The following is a 23,688-nucleotide window of genomic DNA, read 5'->3' as shown; positions in this document are numbered from 1 at the left end:
TCGAAGAAGACGACAGCTTTTTTCACAGAAAAGACTGAAGCGCCGTTTAACTCGATCCGAAGCGAAGCTAACGGAAAAACGGAACTGAAGCCAACGGGCGCGCTCGAGACTCTTATACAGTGGATGACGTCGGTCCTCGACGGATGCCGCCAAGGGACATCGACGCCACGGCCTCGAGTAGAGCGTCCTCTGCTGGAGAGAGAAAAAAAAATGTTTCCGAGGCGAAACCTAAATGTAAGGATATATCTAAGATGAGGAATAGCTGGGACGACACAATCCATTCGAAATAGTTGATTTAATCAACTCAGGAGACCTTGACTTCCTTGCTGTAACAGAGACTTTGTTACACGAGGCGCTGCAGGACCCTCCCTCCTATTAGCCATACCGGACAGATACACTATTGCGAGAGCTGATAGAGTCACCTCGAAAGGGGACGGCATTGCCTTCATCGCAAAGTCAAGCCTTGGGCTCAGAGTAACCACTTAGCCTGCCATCAAGACCTGCAAACTACTTACAGTCAAACTCTCCACGTCTAAGCTAGTACCCTAACCATTCACATAATCTATAGACCTCCAGGCCCTATTGGATCTTTTGAAGAAGATATAATAATAATTTAATAATTTTGCATTTTTATAGCGCTACGAACCCTCAGGTATCTGAGCGCTGCTTATTATTACCCACAGTGTGTGATGCTCATTTATGGACCTCAGAAGGCTGAAAGGCTGAGTTTGGCCCTGCCGGGACTCGAACCTGCATTAGCAAGCTCTGCACGGATGTCAAAGCGAGCGCTCTGCCACTTAACCGGCTATCACCTTACTGACCTTACTCTCAGAGAACACTAAACCTACATCGCAAATTTTGCGGCTACGTGATTTCAATTCGGGCTATCATGACCCGAACGACCTAGAGGCCAAGGATTTATCTAACGCCTTAACTGAATTGGGCTTTTCACAAAGAGTCAATCAACCTACCAATGAGAAAGGTAGATACTAGATTGGGTAGCTGACCTTGACTCTGAGACCTCCATCTCATCTATCCTACCCCTAACCTGGACTGATCACCATCTTATCTCCTTCTCCACTCAGACTAAACAAACAGACACGACAATTAAGCAGATAGCGCCGCCCCTCCTCACGAGAAGCAAACAAGACATAACTACTGATAAGCTCATGCCGCTTCTAATACCGTCCCTGAACGCCTCACCCGAATCTACCAACCCAGCCGAGCCAGTCGAATTGTACAACTCTGCTTTGAATCAAGCCCTAGACGCCATTGCGCCTCTCAAACTGCAAAAAAGTAAACCAAAAGCCCATCTTAAACCTTGGTTCACCGCCCAGTTAAAAAGTATGCACGCAGAAAAAAGAAAACTAGAAGTGCTATGGAGAAATCTCCCTTGTAAAGATAACAAACTCAACTTAACTGAGTTAACGAGAAAATACAAAGCCGAAATCTTACGAACCAAAAGAGAAATGTACAATGACAGGATCAACAAAGCCAGTTCCATCATCAAAGAACTCTGTGATCTTAATGGAATTGGAATCCCCTATAGCCCAGGATCATACCTGTATCAAGGATAAAGTATGGTGCACTGACATACAAAATACCTCGTCAAGCAAAATCGTCACCCTCAAAAATAAAATAGCTGCCAAAAAGACTCAATTTACCCAAACCAGACTTAGCCCAAGTACCTGAAAAACACCACCTGAACTGTACCCCTGAATTCAAATTTTCACAAGTCAAAACTGCAGAGGTGGAAAAAATAATTGCATCTCTCAAGCCTTCAAGATGCCAAGGCGACATCTGCCCTGCCCAAATAATTAAAGAGGCCGACAGTGACCTCGCTCCATTCATCACTAAATTAATAAATGCATCATTCCGCACCTGCAAAGTCCCAACAAACCTCAAGGACGCTTGGGTCCTACCCTTGCTAAAGAAAGTCTCACTAGGCCCCACCATCCCTACTAATTACAGGCCCATTACCACAGTCCCATTCATCCTCAATTTTAGATAAGGCAGCATACTTCCAGATCAAGCATTATTCGGAATCAAACAATATCCTAGGACTAAGACAATCAGGCTTCATGGTACTGAAACCACACTGATCGACCTGAAAATGCAAATAGACTCACTCAAGGATAAAAGGCAATGTGCCTTGCTCCTCCTTTTAGATTTATCGGCTGCCTTCGATCTGGTAGACCATACCATTCTTTGAAAGGACCGGTCATCAGCTGCCAATTTCTCCCAAGAAGCTGCAGACTGAATCCAATCCTATCTAAACAATAGGACAATGAGGGTTTTCTCACAGTCGGCAGCCGATGACCCATCGCCGATTACATGTGGTGTCCCTCAGGGCTCATGCGTGTCCCCTACTATGTACAACATATTCACAAAGCCCTTTATTTGACATACTGGACCATCTACACCAAATATGCAGATGATAACCCTGATACTCCTACCCCTCTCAGGTAACTATGACCTGGACTTAGCTTTGTTGAACAAAATATACCAAGTAATTCAGGCATGGATGGCGGTCCATGGACTGTGCCTGAATGACCACAAAACCGAAATCCTACTCCTAGGTGCTCCATCCCACCTCAAGAAACTTGATGTGCAGTACACTGCATTCATTATCGATGGTATCACCATAAAAGTGGCTAAAGAGACTAAAACATTAGGCTTCTACTTCGACTCTACCCTGAACATGGGTAAGAAGTTAATGCCACATCTTCCGCTACAGCACACACATATAAGTTGATTCACGCTTGCAAACCCTACCTCTCCACTATGAGCTGCACTACCCTAGCGAGAGCCTTAATACTGTTGAAACTCGACTACTGCAACGCCCTCTATGCAGGAGCTAGCAAACAGACCACTAACAAACTACAAATATTACTAAACAACGCATTGAGATGCGCACTAAGCATTCCCAAGAGAGAACACATCTCTGCGGCTAGAAGAGAAACCAAATGGCTCTCTATTAAAGACAGAATTGTACTCAAACTAGTGTCAATCACCCATAAATGTCTAAACAATGCTGCCCCACAGTACCTCCAAGACAAAATCATTAGAAAAGCCTCATCTCGACCCACAAGAGCTGCCCAATCCTGCTGTATCATAGTGCCCAGATTTAATCTGAAAAAGGCAGGGGGGGCTAGGTGGGACAGCTTCCCAGTCCAAGCAGCCCAATACTGGAATGCGTTACCATTGCACCTCCGAACAGACCAAGCATTCCAAAGCTTCAGAAAAATACGAAAACCTGACTGGTCTCAAATGACGTTTGAATATAACTTCATCGCCCTGCAACTTCTTTCTGGGCTATTTTGTACTTTGCTTTTACCCACAATCTGTATGTACTGTAAATAATGATCTTACCTGTAATTACATGTATTGTATAAAAAATGTATAATCTTGTCACGCCCAGATACCCTCGGGTGAGGTGTGCATTATAAATAAATAAACAAACAGCAAAAACATCGCTCTCAAGTAAAAGAACACGTTAAGTCCCCGTTAATTAGGCCCTTTTGAGATCGAACGAGTCCAGTCTCCAGTTACTCTGAAATTGAAGTTGCCTTCAGGTCTCATGGTGCATCCCACTTTCAACGTAAATCTTTTAAAACCATGTAGGAAGGGTACCAGACTTGGCAAGCGAGAGCAGGTAAGGAAGCCGTGGCGCTGTCACGCGCAGCAGAGAAATCCTCTGTGACTGGCACCACACTGTAAAGCGCTTCCACTTGTGTTTGTAGCAAGCAAGCCTAGAGAGGGCCCTGGCCTTGGTTAGAATGTTCTTGCATTCCAAAGGCAGCGAGTAGTGTCCAAATTCTAAAGCTGCAGGAGCCAGGCCACAAGTTTGCAGACACTGGGTCGTGGTGCCGGATTGGCCCTTCTTCTCTGGAGAGCATGTCTGGAAGTGGAGGCAGCTTGAAGGTTGGAACTACCGACAGATGGAAAGTCTGAGTACCAAATCTGCATGGGCCACGCCGGTGTAATGAGGATCATCTTGCAGTGGCAATGTTTGAGAGTGTTGATCACTCGTAGCAACAGAGGAATTGGTGTGAATGATTGCTGGAAGAGGCCCTCCCAAGGGAATGTGAAGGCGTTCCCTAGACTCCTTGGCTGAGGACACCTGCTGGCAAACTTCTGACACTTGGCATTAGTAGCTGTCGCAAAGAGGTCGATTTGAGGGAGAGCCCAGTCAGAGACGAGACACTTCTACTTGTTGGAGCTACCATTCGTGGAAAGACCGCATCTCCCTGCTGAGAGAGTCTGCGATAGTGTTCTGAACGCCTGCCAGGTGTAATGGGATGAGATATCCATTGAGCAACGGCCCAGCGCCACAGATTCTGCGCATCCAGAAAGAGAGCGGGGAGCGCATCTCGCCCTGTTTCCTGATATAAAACGGGGTGGTGGTGTTGTCTGTGAAGACTTGCACCACCTTCCCTAGGAGTGGAGGCTGAAAAGATTTGAGAGCCCAGAAAACTGCCTGTAGTTCCAGGACTTTGATGTGCATCTCCTTCTCTTCCAGGAGCCAGAGGCTTCTGGTGTAAAAATGTCCTGTGTGGGATCCCTAACCCTCCAAAGAGGCATAGGTCGTGAATGTCGCCTGAGATGCAGGGATCTGAAAAAGAGCACAATGCGAGAGATGCGGGCGAATCAACCACTATTGTAGGGCCTGACGGAATGCCGAATTGAGGACAATATTGTTGTTCCATGCGCCGGTGGCTTGCTGCCATCTGGCATCCAGACACTCTTGAAGGGATCTCATCTGTAGTCTGCAAAAGGGAACCAGATGGATGCAGGAGGACATCATCCCCAGCAGGGACTTGATGAACCAGACTATTGCAATGGAAACTGCTGATAGCCGTTGGACCTTTCCCAGGATGGCCTTCACACTCTCTTCCCCAAGGAGTTGCTAGACACGAGTATGTGTCGAGTGGGGAACCCAGGAATAGCACGTTCTGAGATGGCGCTAGGTAGGATTTCTGATAATTTATCATGAATCCCAGAGAAGTTAGGGTCTGGATGGTCTCTGCAGTGTGCTGCATTGCCAGCGCGTTAAAGCGACTCAGATTAGCCAATCGTCTAGGTAAGAATAGACGTGGATTCCCTTGCGATGCAGGTGAGCTGCCACCAGAGCAAGCACTTGGTGAACACCCTTTGGTAAAATGGCAGGGCTTTGAACTGGGAAGGTCTTCCCTGAACAGCAAAACGCAAGCCCTCCGGTGTTTGCGATGAATGGGGATGTGGAAGTAAGTATCTTCCAAGTCAAGGGTCGCCAGGAAATCTCCTTCCTCCAGTTGGTTGAGCAAAGTGACATTCTGAATTTTTGGGATTTCAGGAATTTGTTCAGTCGTAAGTCTATAATGGATCACCACTCTCCTGAATTCTTACTCACCAGAAAGTATCTTAAGTACAGTCGGAGCCGCTGAGGGACTGGCTCTATTGCCCCTTTATTTAGCATGGCTTGAACCTCCTTTAGTAGCTGTGCTACATGTTCTTGTTTGGGGACGGGAGGAATGTGAGGGCATTTGTCTTGGAACTCAAGAGAGTGACCCTGTTGAAGGATATTGAGCACCCATTTGTCTGTGAAAAATAGTGACAACGGGCATCCCACTGGGGTGCAGTAGTGAGGCGCGGGCCCTGGTCCGGTTCAGGCCTGCTTCACCGTCTGTGTCATGGATGAGGGGTGGCAATGATGCTGGTTGCCACTTCCGTAGGCCAGGGAATGTACCCTATGTGCCTCCAGGGTGGTGTAACTGGAGGGCTGGCAATATGGAAAGGCGAGTCCTTTGGAGGACCTTGTGACTTTCCCTTTTGAGGAGCAAAAGGATGGCCTCCTCTGTTGTAGAGTGCCCAAAGAACGTGCAGTCTCGGTGCGCGTCTTTATGGCCTGCATGGTGTCGACAACTGCCTTCCCGAAGAGGGTGTCACCATCGAATAGCATGTCCACCACCTTTGATTTCACGTCCGTGCAAAGTTGGTGGCCAGAGAGGGTCACTCCATTGCCCACCTGCCGAAACCCAGAATATGCAATGTCCAGGGCGACGGTAATCGCATTGGTGGAGGCTACTTCCCCTTCGTGGAACAACACTGGGGCCTCAGCCTTTTTGTCATCCGGTAGGAAGTCTAGGATGGGTCACAACTTGTGACAAAGCTCTCGGTCATACCGCGAGAGAATGGCTAGGACGTTGGCCTTGATTGTAGACACCGCCGTTGTGATGATACGCCTCCCAGTCGCATCCACCTTCTTATCCTGCTGATCAGGAGGAACCACAGAAGAGGAAGATGGGTTGGAGGACCTCTTCCTAGCCGCAGCTCAGACCACAGAGTCAGGCGATGGTTGTGATCTGAGGCACTTTGGGGCAACATGCCATCTTCCCAAATTTCATCCAAAAGGGGGACTGAAACAATGGTCCTCCTGGAGGACTACCGTTGCTCGAAAAGGAAACGTTCTTTTTACTTCTCAGGCATGAGGTTAAATAACTTTGCTGTCCGTGAGATCATGGAATGAAACAAACCAATCTTGTCTGGCAGAGAATCCTTGAAGGGCACCTCGATGTCCAGAGGCTCACCATCTGCGGGAACGTAGTCATCTAACTCATCAGTCCCCTGTGTTTCCTTCCTATGTCGTGACAGTATCGATGTCTGTCTGGGCTGCTTCTTCCATCACAGGAGGGGGTGCAACCATCAATGGTTGGTGGGGGGCAGCCGGAGTCAGATGAGACTGTCAACTGGGCTTGGGAAGGCCTCGAGGGTTCCTTGATGGAACAGGTATGGTAGCAGCTAGCAGATGCTGCTGGATCTCTGACACCAGCGTATGTATAGTGGTCAAAATGTCTAATGACATATCCCTTGGTGCTGCAGGGGCCCTTGCTGGGTCATGAGGCGAAGGGCTAAGAGGGCGAGATGGCTCGCGAGATGGTGGAGCACCTTGCTGCAGCTTTGGCAAAATGGCCTCAGGCTCCCCCTGACCACCCTTCCTGGTCAGAGTACTGCCCCTCTGGCAGGTCATCCTCTGAACTCGTGGAGTGCATGACTGAACTGGTGAGAACATCTTGGGTGGTCCCAAAGAAACCAGGGTAAAAAGTGGTGCAGCCTTGGTGGGTCTAGGGAGAAAGGCTAGAGCTGGAGGCATCTACCTCTGCAAATCGAGCCCCTAGGAAAGCAAGCGATCACCAAGGCCTGTGCAGCAGTTAATGGTGCGGTTGTCAATGGGGCCGACGTCGGTATCGCCGGAGGCCTAGGCGGTAAGGCCACTCGGGAGTGGCAGTCGTCGTCGTGGCAACGGTGACCATAGTGGACGATCCTCTTGATGGGATCGAAGTCGTCGACGGAAGACCAGTCTTTGTGGTATTGAATGATGAGGTTGTTCACTGGTCCCTCAACGAGGTCCATGATGACGAGGTCTACGACGGTTGAGCCACTGATGAGGTGTGTGTCGACAAGGTCTTGTGCTTGGCCGCTGGCATCAGCAATTTCCGCACAGATGGAACTTGCACACTTGCCGAAGACTAACCGTTGACTGAGACGACTACCAGTGTCGCTCCGATCTAGGTCCCACGGTTTTAGGCCACCGTAGACAAAAAAGTTGTTGGAGCAAGGGATTATTTTTCCTTTTTTCCGTATCTTCCCCCTGGACGTGTCCTCAAAGGATCTCAACCTCTTTTTGTCAGAGGGAGTACGCTCTTTGCATCTGCTGATCCTGGACGAGGCATGACTGCACACTGAGGCCGAGTCAGAGGCCTTCCCTTCCTCAATCCACGCCACTAACCTTCAATGGCATTCCTTCTGAGTGTTGGAGGAGAAGGCCTAGCATATGGAACATCCATCCGCATTGTGGTCGGGATGCAAGCAGAAGATGCAGCCGATCTTCAATGATGTTCTTCAGGCCGCAATTTTCACAGGCCCTGAAAAGGCTTTTTCTCGCGGCGTATGCCATGGTGTGAAGGAGGCCCAAGCCTGGGCCAGCAGCAGCCACAGTTCAGAGATCTGATGACAGAAAGGATATTGTCCGGCAATGGGTCCTTGCTGCAGGTAGCCACAACGTGACTTGAAGACGATTAACAAATGAGATCATTTCTTGCAGAAATAGGCACAAAAGATAATGAATTTCTAAGAGCGAAACACGAGAACTCTCAACACAAGAAGGTGCAGTATAAATCTGAAGATGGTCGCCAGGGGTGGAGATTAGGAGGACAAATGTCAGTGGTTGTGGCAGGATGACCAAGAATAACAGCAATAGGCTATAGAAGCGACTAGCAGTTTTAGCTTTAAAGCAAAACTGCTTTAATTTACTAAGGATTCCCAGCCTGACTATCTGAGCATGTGAACCCATGTAAGACCCCATGCTGGAGAACTTGCTACCACCATTATTAAAACAGTAGCAGAAGAGCACAAGAATTCAGAAACACATGAAATATTTTATATAATAAAACAAAGCAATGGCACGGTTTATCGTTTGACCAAGGCCCTTCTTGTTCAAACAAGCCAGTTCTTATGCAAGTGACAGAGAATGAAAAGATAGGCTTCAGTTCAAATGTAAACAAACAAGACAAACAAGTTACTTTCTTACCTGGTAACGTTCTTTCGATGTGATGGTCCGACGACGTATTCCATATCTATGATATGTAATCACCACAGCTGTGCTGCTTCGGAAACTTTTTTCGGCGTCTGCGTCCTGCGTCGATGACGTCGATGCACCGTCGTCGAGGACCTCCTCCGACGTCATCCGATGTGATAAGTAGGACGCACGACGCCCGTAGCCTCAGTTGTAGTTTTTTCCCCCAGAACGTGTGACATTAGTCAACTGCCAGTCAGACACAAAGCCTTGCGGAACGTAAGCTGCAATCGCAAAAGAAATTCTGCAGCGGGGAAGGCAGGGCGGGAGCGATATGGAATACGTCGTCGGACCATCCCATCGAAAGAACGTTACCAGGTAAGAAAGTAACTTGTTCTTCGAGGGAATTGGGTCCTCAGACGTATTCCATATCTATGACAGACTCCCAAAGCAGTACCAGAGCAAGGAGGAGGGAAAGAATTTAGAATCAAAATTTAGAATAGCCAATCAAATAGCAGAGCAAAGGACCGCCTTGCCAAAGGCCAGATCCTGTCCTCGGATGGAATCGAGGGAATAGTTACGTACAAATGTATGTACTGAAGCCCAGGTGGCTGCATCACAGATGTTGCGAATAGGAACACCCCTCTGCAGGGCAGTAGATGCAGCCATACCCCTGGTAGAATGGGCCCGCAAGCCAGCCGGTGGGTCCTTACCCGCCAAGCGGTAACACTCCGAGATGGCCAAAATAATCCAGCGAGACAAAGTCTGTTTCGTCACAGCTTGCCCCAAACGCTTTCCAGCGTAACCAATAAAGAGTTGATCGTCCACTCTGACCCAGGACATGCGTGGAACATAAAAGCTTAAAGCTCTCCTAGGATCAAGCCTATGGAGCCTCTCCTCTTCCTTACCAGGATGCGGAGGAGGATAGAATGCCGGAAGAACAACCTTCTGGGCCAAATTAAATTCCGTCAATACCTTCGGAAGAAAAGAAGGACGAACTCTAAGGACAACCCTGTCCTTGTGAAATACATTGAAGGGTGGCTTAACTGAAAGTGCCTGTAACTCACTCACTCTGCGAGCGGAAGTAACCGCAAATAAAAACACAGTTTTCAGAGTTAACAGCCTCAAAGGGCAAGAATGTAAAGGCTCAAACGGAGCACCCATAAGAAACTTAAGAACAAGGTTTAAACCCCAACCGGGCACCAGGAAAGGTGACGGAGGGAACACATTAGTGAGCCCTTTCAGAAACTGTGAAATTAAAGGGATTTTAAAGTAAGAACACTCTTCAGACGAGCGCTTAAAGATGGACAGCGCCGCCAGGTAACCTTTAATGGTACCCACTTGCAAGCCCCTGTGGGTCAAAGAAAGTAAAAAGGACAGAACCATGGGGATGTCACATGCAAAAGTATCCACATTCTGAACTCTGCACCAGTCGCAGAACTTACGGCAACGGTACAGAGACTTTGCTGCTGGCCTTCGGGCCGAAAGCAACACCTCCATCACGTCTTCAGGGAGGTCCCAATCCTTATACCTCAACCTTTCAGAAGCCAAGCGTGAAGGTTGAGGGATCTGACCTCTGGATGGAGAACCTGACCCCCCTCCCGTGAGAGCAGATCGTCTCGGTAGGGAAGACGACGTGGAGGGCAGATGGACAAGTCGAGAAGGTCCGGGTACCACGTCCTCCGAGCCCACGCCGGGGCAATGAGGATCATCCGGGAACCGAACTTCCGTAACCTCCGCAGCACTTGCGGGATGACAGGGACTGGAGGAAACGCGTACAGCAGCGGGAATGACCACTCCACCACGAACGCGTCTCCTAAGGCTCTTTTTGGAGGAAATTCCCGCGAGCAAAACCTTTCGCACTTCCGGTTGACACTGGAGGCGAAGAGATCCACTTGAGGGGTCCCCCAAAGGGCGAAGATCTCCAGGAGAATCTCCTGAGCCAACTCCCACTCGTGAGAGATCGCACTCTGCCTGCTCAGAGCGTCCGCCGTCACGTTTTCGTCTCCGGCCAGATGAACTGCCGAGATCGAAACTTCCTGCTGGATGGCCCAGAACTCGAGCTGCATCGCCTCCCTGCACAGAGGAAGTGACCCTGCCCCCCCCCTTTTTGTTGAGGTAGTGCATGGCCACTGTGTTGTCCGTCAGGATCAGGACACTCTTTTCTCGCACAGTCGGCCCTCAGCTCCAACAGATTGATATGGAGTCTGGACTCCGACGGAGACCAATGACCGCTGACTGTCAGCCCGTTGGCATGAGCTCCCCATCCCGTGAGGGATGCATCCGTCACGATCGTCACCTCCGGCCAGGGAAGCCAAAATGGAGCCCCCGCCCCCTTCATCAAGTTGCCTTCGACGGCCCACCACAGAAGGTCCCGGGCGACCGAGGGCGGCACCTGAACCAGGTCCGACATCCTGCCGGAGGACTGCGACCATTGCGTCTTGAGTGCCCACTGCAAAGATCTCATCCGCAGGCGAGCCTCTGGCACCAGAAGAATGCAGGATGCCATGAGGCCGAGCAACCTCAAGAACTCGAACGCTGGGAGCGTCTGGGCATGCTGAAACTTGTGCACCATCTGCTGAATGTGAAGAGCCCTCACCTGGGGAGGAAAACACTGCCCCAGGGAAGTGTCGAGCACTGCTCCGATGTACTGGAGCCGCTGTGTTGGCGTCAAATGGGACTTCTTTAAATTGAGGGAGAAGCCCAGCCTGTGAAGGGAGTGGCAGGTGAGGGACAGATGATCCAGGACTTGCTCGGGAGAGCTCCCCCTGATCAACCAATCGTCCAGGTAGGGGTAGACGTGAATCCCCCCTTGCCTGAGATGCGCTGCCACCACCACCATGAGCTTGGTGAAAACCCTCGGGGCGGAGGTCAATCCGAACGGCAGGACCCGAAACTGAAAGTGCGAGTCGCCAACCGCGAACCTCAGGTACTTCTTGTGCTTGGGATGGATCGGCACATGGAAGTAAGCATCCTTGAGGTCGAGTGACACCAACCAGTCCTGAAGCTGAAGGGCCTGGAGGACTTGAGAGAGAGTAACCATCTTGAACTTGTCCTTCCTGAGGAGTTTGTTCAAACCGCGCAAGTCCATGATGGGTCTCAATCCCCCATCTTTCTTCGAAATCAAAAAATAAGGGGAATACCATCCCTTGTTCCTCTCCGCTACAGGCACCAGTTCTATGGCGCCTTTTTCCAGCAGGGCTTGAATTTCCTGCGCAAGGAGCGGATCCGGACTCTGCAAAGAGAGGTTCCCCGGTGGATTGTCGCGAGGCCTGTGCCGAAAGGGAAGACAGTAGCCGTGGGTTATGATCTCCAGAACCCACACATCTGAAGTAATGGCTTGCCACTCTACAAGATGCTGCGCCAGCCTTCCCCCAACCGGCGAACCATGGAACATGGCCTCATGACTGAGTGGGAGCGGCTGCGGCGTTACCTGAGGGCAAAGAGGCAACTGCCCGAGCGGCCTTGGCACCACGGGTACCCTGTCGTCCACCTCTGGTACCCCTGCGTTGGCCTCTTTGACTGCCAGCTCCTCTCGCTTTACTGAAGGACGAGTAATAGCGAAAGGAACCACCCCTCCACTGCTGTCCCCTAGGACGAAAAGGCGGAGGTTGGCGAACTGCAGAGCCCAACGACTTCGCTGCAGCTTTTGAAGTCTGCAACCTCTCAAGGCTCTCGTCAGCCTTGCTGCCAAAAAGGTGTTCACCGTCAAAGGGCATGTTGAGGAGCCGGGACTGCACATCAGGAGCAAACCCCGACTTCCGCAACCACGCAAACCTGCGTATCACGGTGCTCGCTGCCATGGACCTACTGACGCATTCAGCTAAGTCCAAACCCGACTGAACAGACTCACACATGGCATCCTTACCATCCTGGACCATAGCAAGGAAACCATCCCGTTCGTCTTCTTCGGGAATATGTTCAGCCGCTAACGCAACACAGTTCCACAGAGTGTGTGTGAAACGAGACAAGGCACAAATGGAGTTGGCCGCCTGAAGCGCCATACCACCAGAAGAAAACACTTTCTTCGCCCAGCCATCAAAACGTTTATCGTCCCTATCAAGAGGGAATGGTAGGGTACGACGCCTGCTTTGCCGGGGCCGTGGCCGCCTGCACCACCAAACTCTCCGGAGTGGGGTGCCTGGTCAAGTAGCAGGGGTCGCTACTGGCTGGATGGTATTTTCGCGACAAGGATCTGCCCACCGCCGGGAGACTCTCCGGAGCAGTCCAAGCCGCCGCCACCCTTCTCTGTAAAGCCATATGGAACGGCAGTACCGGGTCAGTTGGGGGACCAACATCAAGGATGTCCGTTAGATCATCCTGCACAAACTCCCCTGGGGGAGCAGACCATCCCAAGTACTCAGAAACCCTAGCCATAAGGCGCCGGTACGAGGAATCGGCATGAGAGCCAGGCTCAGGCCTACAAAACTCCACCTCCGGAGAGGTGTCCAGTCCACTGGCATCATGCAGTGACTGGCTCAAATCGTCAAACTGACTATGGCCCGAGACAATTTCATCTGGAACCTGACTAGGAACCAGGCCATCAGAATCCTCATCCGTCTCTGAAATATATTCCAGGTGACGAAAAGAAGGCACCCGAGAGTGCTTGCTCTTAACCAGAGCCTTCCTAGGGGGTTCCCCCGTGCCACGGGGTACCTCCGACACGAAAGGCGTCGATGGCTTCGAGCGAATCGGCGCCGGCGTCGAGAGAACAGGCATCGGCGCCGAGAGGATCGGCGTCGAGGAAATCGGCGTTGACGTCAGATGCAGCGCCGCCACCATCGGCGGCGTCGACACAGCCCTCGAAGCCAGAGCCCCGAGCGTGTCCTTCGACGACCTGAGCGTCGACGGCTTCGACGACTTCCTCAGAGCCGGAGCCTCGAGAAAGCCTGTCGACGCCCTCGACGCCTCAGACGTCGATGTCTTCCTCGAAGACCTCACAGGTGCACACGGTCTCGAACGCGTCGAGGACCGGGACCTGGAACGGGTACGTCGAGAACGAGTCTCCTTGTCCGAACGGGACCTCTCCCGTGACTCGTGCCGACTACTCTTGCGAGCGGTGTCTCTCGACCTCTCACGACCGACCCCACTCGGGGGCGCGGACGGCTTAGTACCCTGCGACTCAAGAATCGCCAGCATTTTCTTCCCGAAGGAAGCCCATTCCTCTGGCGTCGCACGACTGGTGGGGTAAGCGACGTGCCGGGCAGAGTCCTCCGAAGAGGACCTGGAAGACGACCGGTGTCGGCGCTTCCGAGAATGCCTCGAAGAGGCTGAGGAGTGGTGAGACCGACTCCTAGAAGGAGACCCACGAGACTTCCGACGATGACGCGGAGAGTCACCCCTCGAATCATCCGTCGAAAGCCCCACAGACCTCGACTTCCGGGGCTTGGACACCCGACCTACCGACAACTTCTTCTTACGTTCGCGTAAGGCTTTGGACGTGAGCGACTGGCAGTCGATACAGTCATCCGTGTCGTGGGCCTCCCCGAGGCACCAGAGGCAGGCGTCATGCGAGTCCATCACTGACATCTTGGACCCACACTCCCCGCACTTCTTGAAGCCCGGATGCGGGGTCGAAGACGAAGTAGAAGACATCTTCACACGAAGGATTTCCACAAAAACGAACAGGTTCGAAGAACCGAGAAGAACAGAACTCCAAAGAGTCGAGGCGTTAACCGAGATTCACGAAGCAACACGTTCGCGGAAAAAACGGACTGAGGCTACGGGCGTCGTGCGTCCTACTTATCACATAAGATGACGTCGGACGTCGGAGGAGGTCCTCGACGACGGCGCATCGACGTCATCGACGCAGGACGCAGACGCCGTAAAAAGTTTCCGAAGCAGCACAGCTGTGGTGATTACATGTCATAGATATGGAATACGTCGGAGGACCCAATCCCCTCGAAATTCTATTCTACTGTTCATACTGACACATGAATGTCCTCATTATTTGTAAGAATGTGATTGCATAATGCAATGTAATGCGTCATTTGTATAGCGACTTTCACCATTAGCATGGTCACAAAACGCTCTAGGTTGGGGGGACCGTAGTCCGGATATGGGCAGAAATTGAGGAGGTGCCAGTATGCGTGTGTGCATATAGGCCAGTACGATGATATGAGGGGTGGCCAAGTCGCTGCAATCCACCCATGTCGAGCTGGCATGTGGATGGGTGTTGATAAGTGGTCTGGAGGGGTATGCGGGAGAGACATTCTGTGTGCAGCTATTTATCTAATTTTTTCGTGAACCGTAGCTGCATTCTTATAGCAGAGGTGTTGTGCGAAGCATCTTCATGTGGTGTATGATGGCAGGTGTGTGTTGGTCTGCAGCAGTGCCTTCGGATAGCTTCCCTATGCATGGAGAGTGAGGGGTTACATGCATTGCCTACATTCCAAACACTGCCCCAGGATAAATAGGATGTCAACTTACTATAATTTAGAGGTTAAATTCTACATGCTCCTACGATCAGTGCAAAGATTACAATCAACATTCTTCTGGATTCAACATTTGATTGCACTCTGTTCTTCAGAATCAAACCTTGGCTAACATTCTTCATTTCGCTTGGGTTCAGTATCCATGCTAGATTCTTCAATTAGCTTAGAATCCATAGACTATTCTGCGTTTGTTCTGTGTTTACCTAAATTCAGTGCAATGGCTACACTCTAAGTTCGCCTGGAAATTAATATAGTGGCTGCATTCCGCAAGGACCTGGAATAAAGTGATGGCTACTCTACACATGTACCTAGGATCAATACACTGGCTGTATTCTTCATACACCTAAATTCGATCTTGGCTGCATTCTGCAATTCGCAGAGGCCTGGAATAAAGTTATGGCTACTCTACACATGCACCTAGAATCAATGCACTGGCTGTATTCTTCATTCACCTAGATTTGAGACTGGCTGCATTCTGCAGTCACTTGGTGTCTACACCTAAACGGTCTCTTGGCTGCATACAACCACTGACAATGAGAGTTAGGGTGTCGTCTCTTACCAGGCATTTGCTGTCGATTGGTTTCAATGCCTTGGATGGGGTCTGCCACTGACGAACAAAGGCAGGCTGCAGATGGAATCTGATCCCGGATAACCTCCCCCCATCCCTGGGCTGGTCGCCCATGAAGGAGAGCCTGGGAAGATCATCCTAATAGAGCCATCGAGAGGGACTGTTCCCTGTTCACGAGACTCGACTATGGGACCAGACAGGGACCAAGGCGCTGACCAAGGAGCTGTCCTAAACGTCTGCTCGGGTAGGCTGCCATGGGCAGGTCATCGAAGAAGGAGTCCTCCACGAACCAGAACTGACCTGGGTGGGTGTGAAGTCCTGGCCTAGGTATCTTTGTTTAGGTGTGAACGAGAGGGGGAAAGTCAGGTCGCAGACGGAAAGGCCAAGTTTTAAGGGCCTGCCTGAAGGTGAGGTGGTCCTCTAGTAGGCAGAGGTTGAAAGGGAAAGAGTTCCAGATTGTGGGTGCTTAGACAGGCCCTGGGTAGGTCACTGAAGCGGTAGTCCTCCATTGACGGGCCAGGGATGGCCTGGACAGGAAAGGAGTCCTGGATAACAGGGGAGGGACTTAGCCTTAAAAAAGCAGCTGTTTCAGCAGCCTGCTAGGAGTTACTGAGTTATCACTGAAGGTTATGCTGTTGTGAACAACAAAGGCAAAGAGCCCGGAGGACTGCTGGCCCACAAGATCTTGACCTTCGAGTAAGAAAGGCAAGCAGATTTAATGTGTAGACGAAGGCTGTAATTCTAAACTTTGGCCCGAAAACGGCCAGTTTGACAATATTCTCAAATTCTGATATTTAATGCTTGCTTCAAAGGTTTGGAGAAATAACTAATTTACAAAGCTAACCTGCCTTGTAAACAAGCAGCAAACAGTTCTAGATTCCCTTACCCCCCGAGATAGTAAACTGCTGATACGGTTACATATTGGCAATTCTTACCAAATCTATTTTTTGGAACTTTCAATATTTTGGGGACTGAAATGAGACATTTTACCGACATTTAATTTAATCTATGGATGTAGATCGCTTCTAAAATGTTCTTCGTTAACTGCCCATAGAAGCCAGGGACCTTTTGACACAGTTAACTCTTTCCACCTAATGGGTTATCCAAAGGTTTGATCTGTATAACCTCACCTGTCCCCCGACTTGCCAATCCACAGCCTCACAATGGAGTATGATTTTAAATTTTACTCGGCCACAATGGCTACATGCATACTTGTGATTGGTAGTAGGTAGTTTTAACACTTTAGAAAAGTAGGATGCTGTTCTAAACTGAAGTAGTAGAGTAGTATCAATGAAGTAGCAGTAGAGTTCTATCTACTCCTTTTTTGTTAATATTAGGAACTGTATCATGCTCGACTATTCTATTTTTAATTCACATATATCATCTCTATAAGGGAATAAATATACATACATGTTAAACAGTATAGCGAACATTATTAATATGTTTCTATTCAGTAGTATAAAAGACACTATATTGCAAGTGCAAACACTTGTTGGTTAAGTGATAAAACTGTGTAGGGAAGATATTGTTAACATCTAAGGTTTATCATACACACAAGAGTAATAAGCATTGATGAAGAGATTCACCCAGAAGGTGGACCCACGACAACTAGCCTATCAGTTGCTCAAGGGCAGTAATCTGTCTTGCACTAAACCGCAGAGACCCAACTTTCTCCAGAGCCTTACTTCGGGTGCAGCACTATTCTCTGCTTTAAAACCTGCCAAAGCACCAGGTGGGTATTTAGACTGCTTTTTGGGTGGAGGCTAGGCTCTGGCATGTATGGTATGATGGAAATCGTGACAGTTGGCATGCCAAATTGGGTGCAAACTGTCATGATTTACATCAGACCCTGCATGCTAGAGCCTTGCTTCAGGTACAGCACTATTCTCTGTGTCATGGTCCCAGGAGGGAATTTAGACCACCTTTGGGGTGGAGGTTAGGCTCTGGTATGCAAGCTATGATGTACCATATCTTGTTCATTATTGGGGGCACTTGGACCAGTGTTTGCCTGTGAAATAAAACTTAGTTTTAACCCAGAGCATGTGGGATAGACGGTCCAAGCGGGAAGAACATTTTTCTGAGAAGTAGAAAATAAACTTCTAGGAAAAACAAGAAAAAACATGAGGGTGGTGGTGTAAACGCTGTATTATGAGCAGAGCAGATAAATTATGGAAAAAGAGGAAACTGCTAAGGTGCACATTAGGACAGGGCACAGAAGTGTAGCTGTGAATATGGGTTTGCATGCATTTGCAGTGGTGGGTTGCACAAAACAGCGATGTGAATCAGTTAATTATCAGTAAGTCATAGGAACATAGGTATGTTGCGCAGCGAGGACAATGAGGCAGGGAAAAAAAAGAAGGCACATGGGACAGTGAAGGGGCAAGTCAGTAAAAGAAGCAAAAATCAAATATGGCTTACCCTTAATGATGACAGCCAGACGTTCACCGGTAGGATCCCAGGACATTGAATGCACATCACCACCAACTCTGAAATGCACAGTATTACAATTCATGGCTCAGTGTGCATAGCTCGACTCCTTAAACAACCCACAAACATGATTCCATAACACATTCTATTCTACAGAGTAAAGACTGACTGTCCACTAACCAAAATACTTCAGCCTTCAGTATATCTACATACAGTGTACATAAATCCGGTCATAAAACACAAACACTTTACTGAAAGAAACCTACATTGTGATAACCAGTAAGTCAGTCACTCAACAATTCCTCTTGTCGATGGCCCCACAAACACCGGACTTCATTAAACAATAGAAATCATCCAGTCCCCAGGAAATCCAACTTCAAAGCTTGCTTCATCAGGAAACCAAACCCACAATGGGTTCTATGTCATCCAGCTCATTGGCGGAGACATCGCCTCCTTTTTTGGCGGCCATAGACAGGCCACCAACTAGCGGGATAATGGCACCATCAGGGGAGCACAACATGTATCTGCACATACATGTTGAGCGCTCCCGCCTCCCTTACCTCGCCTGAGGCAACCATGTGGGATCACCTACTCCCCCTCCAGACTGTACCCACTACCCTGATCCATCATACCCTGACAGCGCCACAAAACACTCACCTGGAGCAGCAGCCAGATGTCTATCTCCCATGTCCATCAACCCTTTCCCTTGCCCTGTTGCAGTCTTCTGAGGTCTCTGTTTATAGGGCAGCCTCTTTTAGGGGCAGTCCAACAAACGTGCCCTGACGAAGCAACACCACACAATGCTTTAGATCATTAAATACAGAACCCCCACATACTTTTAATCGGCCCGGAGGGCACAGAGTATGCTCCGTTGACAAAAACAATCACAGACAGTTTTTTGACAACAAAATCGACAACTGAATAAACTCAAATGATGTAATCCGAAAGAAGCTCACTTGTCACAAGTCCTACACATCTCATCAATCCAGTTTACAGAACCCAAGAGGCAGGTCTTCGAACATAAAATAGAACTAAATCCAGCTTCTAAGAAAACCACATACATCCTCATAGGTTTGTATGACATTAGCACCCCCCTCCCCCATCACCCTAAACAACAAGGGTGCGCAATAGAGCAAAACGTAAAATGTATTCACCATAGTAACTACAGTTTATAATCCCTTTTCTACCAACAAGGATCGGACGATAGCCTATTTTGCATAGCAAATACCAACATTTCAATAAGGGACCATCGTGTGCACATCTATACCACGTCCTACGCAACCACACAGAAATCCTTTTCCATCTGCTGCAACCAGGATTAAATGATAAAAAGGCAAGTGAGGAAGGAGGTTGCAGGAGTATGGAGAAAAGATGTATATGGACTAGGAGTACAGTAGTCATAAGTGGTGAGTACATTTTACATATTCCTATTTACCATCCCCGTTTCTCAAAACGTATGGGTGAATACCCAAGTAATTACAGACTTTGGGAAATTGGACTCATGTTTAGCAAAAAGCTGTGGTGGAAGGCTCGACTAAATTGGGCATCACCTCGTGAGGTTATGACCTTGGATTAATGTTTACAGAGAGACCAAGGAGAAGGCGAAGTAACTGCTTGATAGATAACGTCAATGAGTATTTGTCATTGGAAGGTGACAGAGTCTGCCCTTGATTGAACTGCATGAGCATAAAGACCGTTAGGAGGATTAGTCTGCGAATTGCCAGTTTGCAAGATGAGTTGGGCTCCTGCTGCCATGTACTATAAAGTGCATAAGCCACAAGCAGTCTGTCATAGGTTCTAGATGATTATTTTTTTAGTCGAGGTAAACTGAGGGCTCTTAGAATGTCAAGACATCGAGAGGTCCTTTGCGCTCTAGAAGAGAATTTTGGAAAAAAAGCAGTTGGACACATTTAATGTGGAATTCTTATAGGACCTTCGGAAGAAAGCAAACATGTGTCCACAGTAACTAACAACTTGTTTTTCTGAAATGCTGGAAGGCGCTCTCCAGGGGAAAGCAACTACAATTTGCTAATCCTGCATGCTGAAGTCAGGGCCAACAGAACGGTGGGAGGCGTATCCATGAAAAAATGAGTTTTACTAAAGCCAGGGCCAAGAGGGCTTATGGGCCAAGGCTGGTAATACCACATTAAGAACCCAGCTCGGATGGGGTTCCTAACATATATAGCCACCTTCTTAGACAGACCCGAACAACTGAAAACAGCCTTCTTGTCTTCCGGCACGTCTCCCTAGAACTCTGCTTACCTCAGCTTAAGGTTCCTGCGACCAGCAACACGTCCACATTGGCCTGACTGAGGAGCAATTCCATAACTGTGTTTATTTACATTCTTCTGCTGCCATGGGCGACATTAGGGATGGAATGGATCAGTCCATTTCAATTTTGTCCCATTTGTAGTTACTGCAGTTGCCTTGGTAGTTGCATTTTTTGCAATGGATTTGACCTTTCTAGGAACACCTGGCAGAGGCCATTTGAGAGTGTTGGGTTTGACGTGGGTATTGCAGTTTGCAGGACGGTTTCTTCACTGTATATTAGGCTCTCACAATGCGGGTGCTCGAATACTGCCCTGTGCTTATTTTGACCCGTCACCCATTTGCTTAAAAGTGCTCCTATTTTGTTGAGGCAGAGATGCAGTGGTTGAGAATGAATCTCAAATTCCCTTCTGCGTCAACGCTATGGGAAGCTTTTTACATATCCTTGCAAGAAGTACATATAGGTTCTGAGAACGAGATTTCTTATACACAGCTGTTGCCGACTTGATGTGCATGGCATTTTTTGGGAGAACAAGCATAAATCATCCAGAGACACACCTAATACTTTATTTCTATAGATTGAAGGTTGACTAATAGGGACAGGAAATCTTGGACTGAAGATCAGGCCAAGAGATTCCCTGTCTCTTGGCTAATACAGGATACCTAAGAGCCTATCCAGGTATAGCTAAAAGGCCTTTTGGGATGGTTCTACACCAGCAGGTTAGAACCTCATGTACAGGAGCTACTATCAGGTGTCTTGCTCTTGAGACTAACACAAGAAGTTCCCCATCTCCTAAGCGGGCTGGTAGTAATGGCCTTTAAGAGCATTTTAGCCACACAAAAAGCTTGGGAGCTTGACAGACGTCTCTAGTTCCCGCTTTAGATGCAAATCAAAACTGTGCAGAGGATGAGTGATAGCGTAGAGGCTCCTGAGTGTCATCTTTCCCCTACTGGGGGCAGAGCCACCTTTGGTTTCCTGCACAAGCACCTCAGGAGGTAGATCTGTTCAGACGCTACTCCTATCGATTTCTGACAGAAATACTTTGTCTAGGACCAGTTCAGCCTTCATTTTACCTCACCATCCCAGTCCTTAAAGTAATTATAAGGTCTGAAGGACACAGTTCTAGAACTATAAGGGTTCTATCCTTGCAGTCTGTGAGATGTAAAAAAGTCTCACTGAGATGGAGTACTAATTACTAAACAGGAAATAGCTTTTTCTTCTTCTTGTCCCAGAGGAACTGCTTGAGTGACTCTGTGATAGTGCCCTTTTGAAATTCCCTATCGAGTGATGGAGCCGGCCGCCAAATGAGCAAACCGATAAAGACATTGCATAAGGAGTACATACTCCAGTCATGATATTTGCTGAGTGCCGACAAAAGGACTGCTGTGTGGCTGTGCAATGAGTGTAGGGTGTGGCATGGTAGCGCATGCAATCGGTGCAGTGATACACAATTGAAATTTGCCCACTTGCTGTGCTTTATTGGCTGCTAACCTATTTCTGTCGGCTATTATGCCTTAAGTACGGAGGACAGTACTTGGCGTATTAATTAAACAATACCCACACAAAGACCACATGTCCATGTCCTTCAAGTGCCACAAAGCATTACGATGGGGTGTGGGGGACAAAGGAAATCTCACCTTACTTCTCCATCACTTGTCTGAAATACAGTTTCTGAGAGGTCTGCTACAATGGAGGCCGTTTTGGATCCACCAACCTGTCCCTTCAATGGCCCTGGCCGACAAAAAAGTAAAACATTATAAGGCAAGGCTTATACCTACCACAGTTTCTGTTATTCATCCTACGAAGTAAAAAACAACGCAGTTTTAAGAAGCATCACAGCTCCTTGGCAGGCAGACGATAAGCAGTGGTAGAAAGCAAAAAGATATTACAAATCTGTCCGGTCCAAACCCAGCCACACAACAGCCAATGGCTGCAGTATTATAGGTATAAACATCTCTCACTTAATTAAAACATCACAGTTAAATCTGGGGATATAATTGACTTCCACAAGTTCCATAAAGAAATATTTGTATTTAGGTGACACATGAAGCATGCATAATTTCAAGGCCAAATTACATTTTTGGGGGGTCTGGTGCTCATTTTATGAGACCCTTACTCTCTTGCAATTTTCCCGATTTGGTTATTGTTTCATTCTGATTTATGTTGGTGGTCAGAGGGACTTCTGCTGAGGGCCCCCCTCAAACTACATCCCCTTTTCGCTCCTTAAGAGGATCATTTTGTGGATCGCCTATAAGGCACCCAGGATAAGGGGTGCATCTCAAGCACTCCCTTTGTGTGCTAGGTTGATTATATCACCCAACCTTGGTTTCAGGGATACGCTGGTGCCAGCTATTATTTAGATTGGCTTCACCACGGGGTCCAAGCCGATTTACTGCATTAATAGCCTAATGTAGTTTTATGGTAACCATCGGGGTACCAATTGCTGTTTAACAAGGTACTCGCAGAATGTGACGTGCTAGCTGGTCGTGGGACCGCTTGAATTTAAGGTCTTCTTTGAAGCTTCCCTGTCAATTTGAAAAATGGGGTCAGGACAGCAGCGGTCACCTCAGTAGGCTTATCCGGTTGCTGGAAGGTGCTGCAGGCGTCTCTGGACATCTTTTGCCTAAGGATCCTCGCCTTTCATCAAGGAACCAAGCCAATCAACAGTCATTCAACATTCAAACTTTGGGGGGTGTGGCAGTCCTTTCAGGACAGCCAGCCTGCCAGCTGGAAATGGTTCCAAGCGGTTCGAGGTCAAAGTTTCGAATGCATAGGATTTTGTGGTAAAAAACACTTTTTTTTCCAAAACTGAAACCCAACAAAATATATATTTAAAAAAAACAAAATTCGACCTGTGAACATGGAAGACCTCCGTCGACCAAGAACCACCTGACGGTAACCAAGGACCGCCGTGAGCTTAAGGACCGCCATGAACCTTATGAACGCGGCCGCCAGACACCCGCCCACAGCCGCGAACTGCGGAGGAACGGTGTCTGCGGCTCAGGGTCCAACCACGTGGCAGAACCCGGCAACCCTGATTCCGAATGGGAGACGAACGCCGCACACGGCGGAACGCTCTTGTCTAACACCTTGGGGATAACCGAAGTCCCTGAATCAGACAACACCGACCTCAATCACGAGGCTGAAGTGATACCAGCTCCCCGCGCATGCTACGTGATGGACTCACCTGCGGGTCTTCCGAACAGCAACCGGGTCCAAGAGGGGAGGACATGGGTGGAGGCAGAGTGGCAAACCGCGATCAGTGGAAAAGGGGGCGGGGCTTCAGGGGATTTTTATAGATGTAGTAACAACGCTGCTCCCGATTGGTTGACTGCTGTCTCACCCCTATATATGTGTGTGTTCTTTTCCCACTGTTTCAGAACAGGCGGATTTCTCCATCCCTGCCTTTCTGCCTCATCCTTACACGACCCTTTTG

At 48.8% G+C, this 23,688-nt stretch overlaps 1 protein-coding gene across 2 annotated transcripts in view; it reads right to left on the bottom strand.

Moving 5' to 3' along the window:
- AAAS (aladin WD repeat nucleoporin) overlaps positions 1 to 23,688 on the bottom strand; it is a 730,668-nt gene that overhangs the window by 99,291 nt on the left and 607,689 nt on the right. For both annotated transcript variants that reach the window (XM_069653320.1, XM_069653321.1), the window contains 2 exons: positions 21,890 to 21,983; positions 17,975 to 18,042 (listed from right to left, as the gene is read on the bottom strand). In XM_069653320.1, coding sequence (XP_069509421.1) covers positions 17,975 to 18,042; positions 21,890 to 21,983 — 162 coding nt within the window. The remainder of the gene's footprint in view (positions 1 to 17,974; positions 18,043 to 21,889; positions 21,984 to 23,688) is intronic.

This window comes from Ambystoma mexicanum, chromosome 3q, assembly GCF_040938575.1.
Source record: "Ambystoma mexicanum isolate Mex_15411 chromosome 3q, UKY_AmexF1_1, whole genome shotgun sequence".
Classification (NCBI taxonomy): domain Eukaryota; kingdom Metazoa; phylum Chordata; class Amphibia; order Caudata; family Ambystomatidae; genus Ambystoma; species Ambystoma mexicanum.
The sequence above is the reverse complement of the archived record's forward strand: the minus strand, read 5'-3'. Positions and strand labels throughout refer to the sequence as shown.